The sequence below is a fragment of the Hemitrygon akajei genome, chromosome 16 (genome assembly GCF_048418815.1).
Source record: "Hemitrygon akajei chromosome 16, sHemAka1.3, whole genome shotgun sequence".
NCBI classification, from domain to species: domain Eukaryota; kingdom Metazoa; phylum Chordata; class Chondrichthyes; order Myliobatiformes; family Dasyatidae; genus Hemitrygon; species Hemitrygon akajei.
The window spans coordinates 2,794,095-2,807,843 of record NC_133139.1 but is presented as its reverse complement, the minus strand read 5'-3'; the positions used below and the strand labels follow the sequence as shown (position 1 = coordinate 2,807,843).

At 43.8% G+C, this 13,749-nt stretch overlaps 1 protein-coding gene across 14 annotated transcripts in view; it reads left to right on the top strand.

Moving 5' to 3' along the window:
• gatad2ab (GATA zinc finger domain containing 2Ab) overlaps window positions 1-13,749 on the top strand; it is a 219,679-nt gene that overhangs the window by 146,005 nt on the left and 59,925 nt on the right. For all 14 annotated transcript variants that reach the window (XM_073068113.1, XM_073068099.1, XM_073068104.1 and 11 more), the window contains one exon: window positions 9,873-10,002. In XM_073068113.1, the coding sequence (XP_072924214.1) occupies window positions 9,873-10,002 (130 nt within the window). The remainder of the gene's footprint in view (window positions 1-9,872; window positions 10,003-13,749) is intronic.

Below are 13,749 nucleotides of genomic sequence, written 5' to 3'. Positions count from 1 at the left end.
AGAGTAGGTCAAGTAAAAATAATATTGAACATTTCTGATTGTAGAAACAGAACTAGATATACCTGCAGACAAATCTTGAAAGGGACAATGAGAAATTGAGCAAGCACTTGGAAGCATGTGTACTGGTGGAGCTTATAGGCAGAGGTACAGAATAAAAAGAACAAGGTGTTTTCGAACCTCTGTAAAACGCTGGCTTATTTATCATTTAGCAATACAATGCAGAATAAGCCCTTCTGTTCCATCGAGACATGCCATCTCAACAACCCTGATTTAACCCTAACCTAATCACACGACAATTTACAATGACCAGTTAACCTACCCAGTATGTCTTTGGACTGTGGGAGAAAACTGGAGCACCCAGCGAAAACCCACGCATTCCATGGGGAGGACATAGAGACTCCTCACACAGGATGCAGAGTTGAACTCCAAACTCCGCCCTGAACTGTAATAGCATTGCACTAACCACTATGCTACAGTAGCGCCCATGGGACATGGGGAAAGATAGCAGGGATAAGCTCTACTACCTGTTAAACGCTCCCAATGGTGTGTGTCTCAAATAACCACTGACAGCCAAGTCCAGCTCCTTGGCTTCATGTACGGCTTCATTACTAAGTCCAGCAGAACAGGAGAAGAGGCAGAGGCAGGTTACTAGTGCCTTTAAACCAGTCGCTTTGAGCAGATGGGGCTCAGTGGCTATGGTTGGCAGCTCGTCTAGGAGAAGAAAAACTGTTCTCAAGCCTCCACTGTCTTGCAGCTATACTCACTCATGGGGAAGAGTAGACCGTGAGGAAAAACCTGGAATGGGAGTCCCTAAGGCAAGTCCTACATTGAGTTCCACACTGACTGGCAACTCCTGCAATGCCACTGGTGCCAAACTATCAGTTTCTTTGGATTCATCAGCTGCATGGAGAGGGGGAATCCTGGTACATGGGCAACAGCTTGCTCTCCGTATCGTGCTGCCCTGGCTTGCGCATGACAGCTAGGACACAACATCCATGGCCAACAAAGACCTACGAAGGGTCACAAAGCTGGACTGGAGTACTGTATCTATTTCTGGGTATCAGTGGCATCTACCTGTCAGTAACCCACTCAGGGATCCTCTCTTTGGAGTTGTTTGAGGCCTCCATGCAGCTCAACTGACACCCAGACTAAAAGAGTTAAAATTCTAGGTGTTCCAGTGAGTGACTGTGCTTAAGTCTTGGTAAATCCTTGTAAATTTTCCCTGTTTATCATATTGATATTTTTCTCAAAGTGCTGTGCATCTATTTGTTCATGCTGCTCCTCATAGACCAGGGGAGGAGCAGCTGTTCGTTAGCATCTGTACCACCTATAGATTCCCCACCAAGTCAGTGAACTTCAACTTGAAGTATCACTCTGGAATTAGGGTGCCATGGTAGCGTAGCACTTAGCGCTACGCTATTACAGCTTGGGGTTCTCAGTGAGGACTTTTGATGATGGATGCTGCTTTTCTATGCCAACGTATCATGGAGATGTGCTGAATGGTTGGGACACCTTTGGCTGTGATGTCCTGGGTCAAGTCCGCTACCTTTTGTAGGATTTTCCACTCAAATGCACTGGTATTCCCATACCGAGGTAAATTGCAGCCAGTCAGTACACTTTCCACCACACGTCTAAGTCAGAATAGTAGACAAACACAATCTGCCTAAACTAATAACCAAGAAACAATTTCATGTCTTTTTTGAACACATTGTTTAATTATTCACAGTCCAAGCTGGCAAAAGTATATGAAGCCTTGTACTTAATAACCCCTTTAACAGCAATAACCTCCACCGAACATTTCCTGTTGCTGCTGATCAGACTTGAATTTTAGACCATTCCTCCATACGGAACTGTTTCAGTTCATCAATATTTCTGGGATACTTTGCATGAACAGCCCTCTTCAGGTCATGCTGCAGCATTTCATTTGAGGAGTGAAGAGGGAGTGATTTTCTCTTTGGTGTCCGTCCATGAACACCATTCTTGTTCAGTGTTTTTCTTACAATGAACACGTGAACAGAGACTAGCAAGTTTTAGAGATTTAGCAGGTCTTTTGCTGGTACCCTTGGGTTTCTATTTCACTTTCAACATTACTCGTTGTGTTCTTGGTGTGATCTTTGCAGGACACCCACTGTTAGGGAGAGTATTAACAGTGCAGCATTTTTTCCATTTGCAAGCATTTTCTCTTAATGTAGAATGATAAACACTCAGGTCTTTAGAAATATTTTTATTGTGTTTTCCAGCTTCATGCATCTCCATCATCATTCTTCTAAGGTCCTTTGAAAGTTGTTTTGATCAAAGCACGGTGCACATAAACAGATCTTTCTTGTGAAGTTCAGACTTTGTCAGTAACCTGACTTTGTCTTTTTTATGTGGCAGGGCACCTGTACAACCCACACCTCCAATTTCATCTCATTGATTGGAACACCGTGTGTGTGTGTATAGAGAGAGAGATTAAAAATTGTGCAAAAACAGAAATAATATATATTAAAAAAGCAAAATAGTGTTCACGGGTTCAATGTTCATTTCGTAATCGGACGGCAGAGGGGAAGAAGCTGTTCCTTAATTGCTGAATGTGTGCCTTCAGGCTTCTGTACTTCCTACCTGAGGTAACAATGAGAAAAGGGTGCTGGGGGTTTTTAATAATCCATGCTGCCTTTCTGAGACACCACTCCTGGAAGATGTAGATGTCCTGGGTACTTTGTAGGCTAGTACCCAAGATGGAGTCGACTAAATTTATGACCCTCTTTTGGTCCAATGCAGTAGCACTCTCTCCCCCCCACCCCCCCATACCAGACAGCCTGTCAGAATGCTCTCCACGGTACATTTATAGAAGTTTTAGAGTGTCCTTTGACGCTCCCTGTACTGATGGAGATTGTGTTAATAGGTGTTGAGGGTTGCTAGGACACTAACCAGAAGGTCTCCAGTAGTAAGGCATCTTACTGACCACAACAGCTATTGCCATGCCCTGAAAATGGAGGAAGTCCTCCTCCATTGGTTGGTTCGACCATGGATGTTGTTGGTGCAGCGCCGATCAATTGGTACACAAGCCTGGGCAGTACGAAATAAAGGGTAAGCTGTTGCTCATGTAGCATGCTCCCCTCTCCTGATGTATCCAGCTCCAGATTTTTCCTTGGGGTTTACTCCCAAAGCCTTCCTCTCAAGTGGGTATAGCCACGGCCAGCGGAGGCTTGAGATCAGAGTTTACCCTTCTCCGAGATGGGCTTCATGTGTGGCTTATTAGCTTAGCCACACTTGAAGGCCAGGAGCTGGACTTGGACTTGGTTGTCAGGGGCTATTTGAGTCGCACTGAAAAAGACCACTAAATACAATCTGTTTGAGGTCACTGCACCTTTGCCAGGATCGGTGTACTGGTGTATCTTTCCAAATACATTGTCCTGTAACAAGATTCAGTGTCATTTCCAGTACACAAAGTGTAAAGTTACTCCAGATCCGATGCAGCACAAATAACACAATAATAATAAAAAACACAATAAATAAATATAAATGCATAAGATCAGTTATATACTTAGATTGTGTGTACATAAAGAGACAGTAGACACGCGTGTCTGTACATTAAAATCATCACTGCTTTATCAGTTCCTGTCAGTCTCCTTTACACTCTTGTACTGGAAATGACATCAAATAATCTTGAAATCTTGAATAAGGTGATTCTGACAGGAAATGATAAAGTAGTAGTGGTGGGGGTTGTGATGAGGTGTTGACTTGCCTTATTGCTTGGCGAATGTAACTGTTTCTGAGTCTGGTGATCCTGGTGCATTTCTCATGAGCTTAATGGAACAGCTTGTTACAGTAAAACAGGATGTTTATAGATAACATTGGGAAGAGTACTGTCAGCATTTCCTGTATCTCTGGAGGAAAAGGTGTGGCTCCCACTTTGGCTGTTTTTTTTTGCACTCATCTACAAATTATAATGAGCTACAAAGTTGGTGTGTGTTGAACCCTGAGAGAAAACTGAGAAACTTGATATTACCTCACTAAATTTTTGAAAAGGGCCAGGCAAGACTATCAGGACAGTAAAAACCACCAAGGGTCACGCCCCCCCCCCCCATGACAAAGGCCATGCACAGCAGTCAAAGGCCTGAAGCATTGTTGAGAACCCCTCCCACTCATTCCATAATCCTCTTTGCCCCACTACCATTAGGTAGAAGGTACAGAAGCACTGACTAGGACTGGGTAACAGCTTCTTCCCTCAGGTTGTGAAACTAATGAATATCCTGCCACCACTGAGGTCTTGTCACTGGGACAGCCAGCTGTTTACAGTTTACCTGTGCTGCATACTGCTTGCATTGCATGGAACGTCTTGCCAGGGGTGGTGGTAGAGGCAGATACATAAGGAGGCTTTTAAGATACCCTTAGATAGGCACATGGATGAAAGAAAAATGAAGGGATGTTCAGGAGAAAAGGGTTAGATTGATGTTGGGGCAGGTTTTGGGCTGAAGGGCTGAATTGACTGTAGTGTTCTATTTCTAAACCTCTGTTTCATGTTCATTACCCCTAATATCATCTTTTGTAGCTCTCTTTTGTTTAGTTTCACAATGGGCTTATGCTGAGTACATGCAGTCCCCGGGTTACGAACGAGTTCCATTCCTGTGTCCGTCTTTAAGTCAGATTCGTACGTAATTTGGAACAAGTACATCCGGTATTATTTAGCGTCACTTAGTCAAATGTTTCTCTTAGTATATAGTACTTGACAGATAGACCTCAGTATGTGCGGTTGGGAGACTAGGTCTGCCACGGTGGTCAGCAGCACAGGGGCGCCGCAGGGAACCGTACTCTCTCCGGTCCTGTTCACCCTGTACACATCAGACTTCCAATATAACTCGGAGTCCTGCCATGTGCAGAAGTTCGCTGATGACACGGCCATAGTGGGGTGTGTCAGGAATGGACAGGAGGAGGAGTATAGGAAACTGATACAGGACTTTGTGATATGGTGCAACTCAAACTACCTGCGTCTCAATATCACCAAGACCAAGGAGATGGTGGTGGACTTTAGGAGATCTAGGCCTCATATGGAGCCAGTGATCATTAATGGAGAATGTGTGGAGCAGGTTAAGACCTACAAGTATCTGGGAGTACAGTTAGACGAGAAGCTAGACTGGACTGCCAACACAGATGCCTTGTGCAGGAAGGCACAGAGTCGACTGTACTTCCTAAGAAGGTTGGCGTCATTCAATGTCTGTAGTGAGATGCTGAAGATGTTCTATAGGTCAGTTGTGGAGAGCGCCCTCTTCTTTGTGGTGGCGTGTTGGGGAGGAAGCATTAAGAAGAGGGACGCCTCACGTCTTAATAAGCTGGTAAGGAAGGCGGGCTCTGTCGTGGGCAAAGTACTCGAGAGTCTAACATCGGTAGCTGAGCGAAGGGCGCTGAGTAGGCTACGGTCAATTATGGATAACTCTGAACATCCTCTACATAGCACCATCCAGAGACAGAGAAGCAGTTTCAGCGACAGGTTACTATCGATGCAATGCTCCTCAGACAGGATGAAGAGGTCAATACTCCCCAATGCCATTAGGCTTTACAATTCTACTGCCAGGACTTAAGAACTTTTTAAAAGCTATTAATGCTTTTTGAGATAGTGATTTAGATGCATATCATATTTTTTACTGAGTTAAGTATTGTATGTAATTAGTTTTGCTACAACAAGTGTATGGGACATTGGAAAAAAAGTTGAATTTCCCCATGGGGATGAATAAAGTATCTATCTATCTATCTATCTAGTATATATTTTACCTTTCTATGCATATAAAACACTTAAGAAACATATGTATTCCAATAATTAAACCACTGCGTTGCTTAGTAATAATTGTAGCTTTCATCGGAGCAGGGCCTTTCACATGCTCCATTGTTCTCACTTTATCCTTTAAAATTGTTCCGATCGTTGACTGACTGTAGCTTAACGCTTTTCTAATGACCGATGACATTTCACCCCTTTCCAAACACTTTATTATTTCCACTTTATTTTCAATTGTGATTGCTTCCCATCAATGGAACAGAAGCACTGCGGGCGGCGGGTCCCAAGCTCCGCTAGGACCTAAGAAGCACCGCACTGAATTCCCCGGGTCCTAAAGTCCACCGCGCTGAGACAGGTTAAATGGAAATGGGACAAGTGGGGGCTGTGGTGGACTTGGGTATTTCATCCTCCACAATATTCCACGTAGGAAGTTAAACTAGAAGTGGCAGTGTTTTTTTTACGAGGTCGAGTTGCAAGCTCGACATCAACCCGGCATGGATGGAGAGCACGCTCGGAAGCGATCTGTCACTGGATCGAACTTGGGAACCTCCGTTCTTGAGCCCGGCGCTGATGTCACTGCGCCACCAGCCGACCAGAAAAGGGGGCCCAGGTGGGGTCAGGGTGAATCTTGCTAAGAAAAAAATTAAGCCAAATACAAAATTACACACTCAAGACTGTCAACAGCAATGACTTAAAATGTCAGCCAGCGTCGCGATCTGACTTGAAATGGCAGACGGCGTTCTCCTTCCTCGGTTTGTAAGCATGAGTTGTTCTTAAGTCAGACGTTCGTAACTTGGGGACTACCTGTATTTTGACATTTGTGCCTCATTAAGGGTTTTCCACATTGGTTATGATATTTTCAGGTTTGGCAATGCATCTCTTGTGTCTTGTATTTATATATTTTGTTGTCTCTGTAGGATTGAGCAGCATGCTTTGTTATTCAGGGGCTTTTCCAGCAGTGACCTCAATCTTCACTGCCAAGTTGCTGTGTCGTGTTTACAGAGATGCAGCAAAATGGGTTCTATATGGCACTGCGCTGCTTGTGTTCATCATACGTGCAGTAGAAAATTGATTAGCAGAAACAAAAACACATCAAAATACTGTACAATTTCATCAAATCATTGAACAGCGACCTTCAAAATCAGGTTTAATATCACTGGCCTATGTTGTGAAATTTGTTTACAGCAGCAGTATATTGCGATACATAATTTAAAAGCCTATATATCACCTTAAGTATATATATAAAAATTTAAATTAAATAACTAGTACATTACGAGAGCGAAAAATAGTGAGATCATGTATATGGGTTCATTATCCATTCAGAATTCTGATGAGGTGAGGAGGAAGCTCTTCATGAAATGTTGAGTGTGTGTCTTCAGGCTCCTGTACAACCTTGATGGTAGCAATGAGAAGAGGGCCTTTGTAATAAAGGCCAAATATGTGGTCTGCTGTACCTCATGAACTAGCACAGCAAGGTCACCATGCACACCATTTTTATATTCTGTTTAAAAATTATTTTTTGTTTCATTGAAGGTTGAAGACTTTGATAAAGCCCATGACTCTCACTGGGGAAGTGGGAGTCCCGGTGTCTGTCCTAGGGTTGGAGGCCACTCTATGTGTGAGAGTGGCTGGGAGGGTGACAATGAACCTGTTTTGCTGTTATTGTTTGTATTGTTCTGAAAGTGGGGTTTAAAGCTTGTAGTCGATTCCCTCCTCCCAGCTTGCTTAGAAATGAACAGATTGCAAGATCTCCTCTCGTGGTTTTTGTGAACTTTCTTGCACACAAAATATTTGGATCATCTTTAAAGCCAAAGTGGTTGCTTGTCCATCTTGTATGAGGTCTTTCAGTGATTCTATTGTGTTTCTTTGTACTTGCTATGAATGTGCATAAGAAAATGAATCTCAGGGTTGTAAATGCTGACATATATGTAGTTTGATAATAAATTTACTTTTAAGTTTTATTTCAGAAACAATTTTACAGAGGAGATTTTGTGTGCATTCATCACAATGCTGTCTTATATTCACATTGACCTTCGCAGATCTAAAGCCTGCAGGGAAGTGATAGCTGGGCTGCCGGTCCCTTTGTGCCTAACCAGGCTGTTGCTCTTGTTCGATGGGCTCCATTTTGTGTTGCTACCTGAACCCTATCTCCCTTCTCAAAATGAAGGCAATGTGTGTGTCAAACCGGTTTCAGCTGGCTGTTGCCATGGGTTCCACTGGGGCAGTCAGGTGACAGGGAAGGGAAATGCCTAAGTCACATGACAACTTTTTCTTTCTGGGTCAATTAACATACAGGAAGTTTGTTCCCAGTCACTTGAATGCATGGATGCTGGCTCTCAACTGGTGGCTGTTGACATCCCTGCCTTACTGATCTGTCTGAGTACAGAGAAAGTATCAGAAAGTGCAACCATGTGCAAAGTTCAATGAGCACACCTCACTGTAGAATTAGGTCCACAATACACATGGCTTTTGGAAAACACCTGGACCAGAATTTAACTTCCAAATGAAGTAATTTTTCTTTTTGAGATTATGAATAATACCTAGACAAGAAAATCTGCAGATGCTGGAAATCCAGAGCAACACACTTAAAATGCTGGAGGAGCTCAGCAGGCCAGGCAACATCTATCGAAAAGAGTAAATAGTCAGTGTTTCAGGCCAAGACCCTTCATCAGGAATAATATCTCTTCAATTTGCAGATGGTCATCAGCAAACTTTGCAGTGAGGGGTCCACCACCTATAGGCTCACTTTCAAAGCCTCTCCATCTCATGTTCTCAATATTTATTTATTATTAATTTAATTTTCTTTTTGTATTTGCACAGTTTGTTGTCTTTTGCACACTGGTTATCCGTCCCTCTTGTGTGCAGTCTTTCATTGATTCTGCTGTGCTTCTTTGTATTTACTGTGAATGCCCACAAGAAAATGAATCTCTGGGTTGTAAATGCTGACACATATGTACTTTGATAATAAATTTATTTTGAGCTTTGACTGAGAAGTGTGGAGTCTTCAGTGGGTTTCTGAGGGTTTTGCCTCACTGTCCTAGTGCACCCCCATCCCAGTGATCACAGGCTTAACTGTGCCAGCTCTGATGCGCATGTGATGGTCAGGTTGTGAGCAACACCCACAGAAACAGCCTCTGCGAAAGGGAATGAGGTTTACCACAACCCATACTTTTAGACAGAATAGAAATGAAACAAGGCTAACAAAAATCATCTGGTCTATATTCACCATGCTACTCAGCTCCTGTTTTGTCCAGGTCCCCATTCCACCTCTTTAAACCCACCCTTTTTTTAAAAAAAAGAGATTAGGTTTATTTGTCACATGTACATTGAAACATACAATGAATGAAATGCATCGTTTACATCAAATCAAATCAGCAAGGCTAGGATAATCCACAATTGTTACCACACTTCCAGCACCAACACAGCATGCCGACAACTAATACTAGTCCATACACCTTTGGAATGTGAGAGGAAACTGGGGCACCTGAAGGAAACTCACATGGTCATGGGTAGAATGTACAAACTCCTTATAGGCAGTGGCAAGAATTGAGCCCAAATCAGTGATCGCTGGCGTTGTAAAACAATTGAACTGACTGCAACATTGCCATGCTGGCCCCAGTGACCCCGCTTTCACACCACCCCTAAGTCACTCTTTGTTTCCCCAAATCCAGCCATTTTTCATGCCCCCCACCCTAACCCTAACCCTCTCTTGCCAATCTCCACCATCACCCCCCTCCCAACATGCACACACGGTCGTCTAGTTTCACAATGTTGCTGTGAACGTTCAGGTGATCTGTCAGTGTCATTTTGGGGATACTTGTCTGTTTCAAGTAAATCCTTTGAGCAATACAACAGTTTTGCTATCCCCCACTTAACTTGCATTACAAAGAATGGTTAAGGTGAATAGTGCTCCATGAAACAGTGAGCCCAATGTACTGATGGAATGAGGTCACGTGAGATAGCATATGTCTGAAAATCGTTCTTGTATGGTTAGAGGGGGGAAATTCTGGGGGTTGTCTGTCTATGAGCTTGAGAGATGGTGCTCTGTACATGGAAAACCTTATGGTTTGTGAATACTGTCCTTGCCCTTTCCGATCCTGTCTGGTCTGTTCTCTTTCAGTGAAGTGAAGAAGGGAAAGCGTGCCCCATCGCCAGACATCATTGTGCTTTCTGACAACGAGCCTTCGAGTCCCAGGCTGAATGGGCTCTCAAAAGAAATGGGAAGAAGTGCAAATACAGATGATATTATGGTGAGGCTGAACTTTGCTTGTCTCTACTTGAGAATATTGTTTTATCTATGTAGATTTACATTTACATGAAACATTTATCATTTTCAAACTATTGATTGCATGTTGGTTGAATTGGTTTGATTTTTTTCAAAGAGCTAGCACAGATGTGGTAAGCTGAAAGGCCTCCCTTCTCAGCAATACACACAAAATGCTGGATGAAATCAGCAGGCCAGGCAGCATCTAAGAAAAGAGTACAGTTAACGTTTCAGGCCAAAACCCTTTGGTAGGATTGGAGGAAAAAAACTGAGGAGTAGATTTTAAAGGTGGGGGGAGGGGAGAGAAACACAAGGTGATAGATGAGGGGATGAAGTAAAGAGCTGGGAAGTTGATTGGTGAAAGAGACAAATCCATAGAAAAAATAAAAGTGGGGGGGACCAGAAGGAGGCCATGGATGGGCAAGGAGATGAGGTGAAAGAAGGAAAAGGGGATGGGAAATGGTGAAGGGTTGTGGGGGGGGGGGGGGCATTACCAGAAGTTAGAGAAATCGATGTTCATACCATCAGGTTGGAGGCTACCCAGATGTAATATGAGACGACGTTCCTCCAACCCAAGTGCGGCCTCATCACGACAGTGGAGGATGCCATGGATGGTGATATCGGAATGGGAGTGAAATTAAAATGGGTGGCCACTAGGGGATCCCACTTTTTCTGGTGGATGGAGCGTAAGTGCTCGGCGAAACAGTCTCTCAATCTACGTTGGGTCTCACCGATATACAGGAGGCCACACCAGAAGCACTGAACACAGTATGTAACCCTAACAGATTCACAGGTGAAGTGTCACCACTCCTGGAAGAACTGTTTGCGGCCCTGAATGGTAGTGAGGGAGGTGGTCTATGTGCAGTGTAGCACTTGTTCTGCTTTTCAACTTTGGTCTCTAGATCTCTAGATTGTTAGGGTTTCATGGTAGCGTAGAGCTTAGTGCAACTCTATTATCACTCGGAGTATCGGAGTTCAGATTTCATTCTTAGCGTCCTCTGAAAGGAGTCTGTACATCCTTCCTATGAACACATGGGTTTCCTCCAGATGCTCCAGTTTCCTCCCATAGTCCCAAAATGTATGGTTTCATAGATTAATTGGTCATTGCAAATTGTCCTGTGATTAGGCCAGAGTTAAATTGAGGGGTTGTTGGCAGCGCAATTCGAAGGGCTGGAAGGACCTGTTCTGCACTGTATCTCTAAGTAAATAAATTGTTAAACCAAACCGTTTACTCCTTCCTGCTCCCTTTGGAGGATTATAAATGTTACATTTGTGCCTAACCCTGAATTCTGATTTCACACACCTTATCATTCCGAATAAAGTTTTAGAATAGTGAACAATTTTTAATTTGGTAACTTTTTTTGCAACAAATTTTGATTTGGCATTTGAGTGAGTGCTGGTCAGTAGGGCAAGAGAACAACCATGTATTTACCAGTCTGATCTGATCTACATCAAGCTGCCATTGCTTGTGTCACTCTATAGAGGCAGAGTGAAGAGTAGGCTTACAACATTTAAGAAAAACTTGGATAGGTACATAGATGAGAGGGGTATGGAGGATTATGGCTCACGTAAGGGTTGCTGGGACCAAGCAGAATAACACTTTGGCACAGATGAAATATACCAATGGGCCTGTTTCTGTTCTGTAGTTGTTCTATGACTATAATACTGAATGGTGACTAACACCTGTGAAGCAAAACCCCCACATCCCACCCCACCAACCCTCAAGAAAATGTCGTCCTCAAGAAAAGTTCAAGGTAAATTTATTATCAAGGTACATAAACAACCCTGAGATTCATTTTCTTGTGGGCATTCACAGTAAATAGAAAGAAATGATTAAAAACAATAAGCAAAATAATAATAAACAATAAATATTGAGAGCATGAGATGAAGAGTCCTTGAAAGTGAGTCCATAGGTTGTGGGAACATTTTAGTGATGGGGTGAGTGAGGCTGAGTGAATTTATCCCCTTTCATTCAAGAGTTTGATGGCTAAGGGGTAACAACTGTTCCTGAACCTGGAACAGTTTCAGGATCCTGAGGCTCCTGTACCTTCCTGATGGCAGCAGCGAGAAGAGAGTATGGCCTGGGTGGTGGGGGTCTTTGATGAATGCTTTCCTATGACAGCACTTCTTATAGGAGTGTGCAGTGGTGACAAGGGCTTTACCAGTGATAGACTGGGCCAAATACACTACTTAAACCATAAGGATGGGCTGACAACAAGGGTGCCATCCCATCTGTGCAAACATGTCTGAGAGAGAAACTGGCTAGTTGTTGGTCAAGCAATCTGCTGAGCACAGCAGCTGGGTAACTTAGATTCAGTCATCGCACAATTGTCTGATCTTCATGAAGGTTAGCCTAAAACTGCTGATTCCAGACCCACAACTATGAGGTGGCTGTCCGTCGTATCCAATAATAACAGGAGGCCTATGCGGGAGAGTTTTTAACGTGGAAAAGCTGTTGCACCTGGGTAGTCCCATTCTCTTGACCTCAGAAATCCAGGTCCTGTGGTACGAGCAGTTGTCACAATTGGTGTCTTCCCTGGTTGCAGTGGATGGCCAGGGCTACATCTGTGCCTTGTCATGCTGTTCACTCTCCACAAGGTTGTAGAACCGCTATTGACTCTCATCTGCCCAGTCCGCTGAAGCTGACTTCACGTGCTAGGAGAGGCATGTCCCAATCTCAGCCTGGTGTGAGGCCCAGCTGCTACCCTCATCTGGGTTCGCCTGCCAGTCGAAGCGGTGTGGCTGCTTTCACATGCAAACGGTTACTTGGAGCCACAGGTGAGAGCTGAGTCTCCAATGAGCTGCCCCAGATTGGACATGACATGCCCCTTCACCAAAAGTGCAACCCCTCCCTGGAGTCCCCTTACACTGCCTGCCCCCAGTCAAATGCATGTGATGCTTAACTGCCCCTACAAGGGCCTCTTAGTTCCAGGGCATTTGGGAATGGGCATTAAATACTGGTGCCAGCAGTACCCACAATCTGTGAATGATCTTGAGAAGATAATGCAATACATAAAACTGAAAGGTATAAAAATAGTAGCAGGTTGGATATGCACAGGGCACAATGGTGAAGAAAGTCTGTAGAACTTCATCCATCAGGGCATTGAGTCACATTCCAGCTGTACAAGATATTGGTCTGACCGCGTTTGGAGTATTGTGTTCCATTCTGGTCATCTCTCTATTCTTGGTTGGTGTGGCTGTAACGAAACCCAATTTCCCTTGGGATCAATAAAGTATGTCTGTCTGTCTGTCGTTACAGCAAGGATGTGGAAGCTTTAGTGAGGGTGCAGAGGAGACTTACCAGGCTGCTGCCTGAATTAGAGAGCTATTATATGTGGTTATGTTCACCGTGCTGTTAGAAGGACATGACCAGGCTTTGAGAAAGTGCAGAAAAGTTGCACGAGGATATTGGCAGAAAGGGAGGATCTGAGTTATGAGGAGAGACTGGATAAACTGGAACTGTTTCCCCAGAGGGAAGGAGCTGAGGGGTGACCTTCTGGAGACTTATAAAATCATGAAGGATGTAGATAAGGTGGGTCTTTCTCAGGGTAGGGGATATTAAAACTGAGGTTGAAGGAGAGAGCAGAAAGGATTTAAGTGAGATCAGAGGAGCAACTTCTAAATGCAAAGGCTGGTGGGTGTATGGAATGAGTTGCCCGAGGCACTTGGACAATTAAAACAATGAGTGCATGCCTTCAGACTCCTGTATCTTCTTGATGGTAGCACTGAGAAG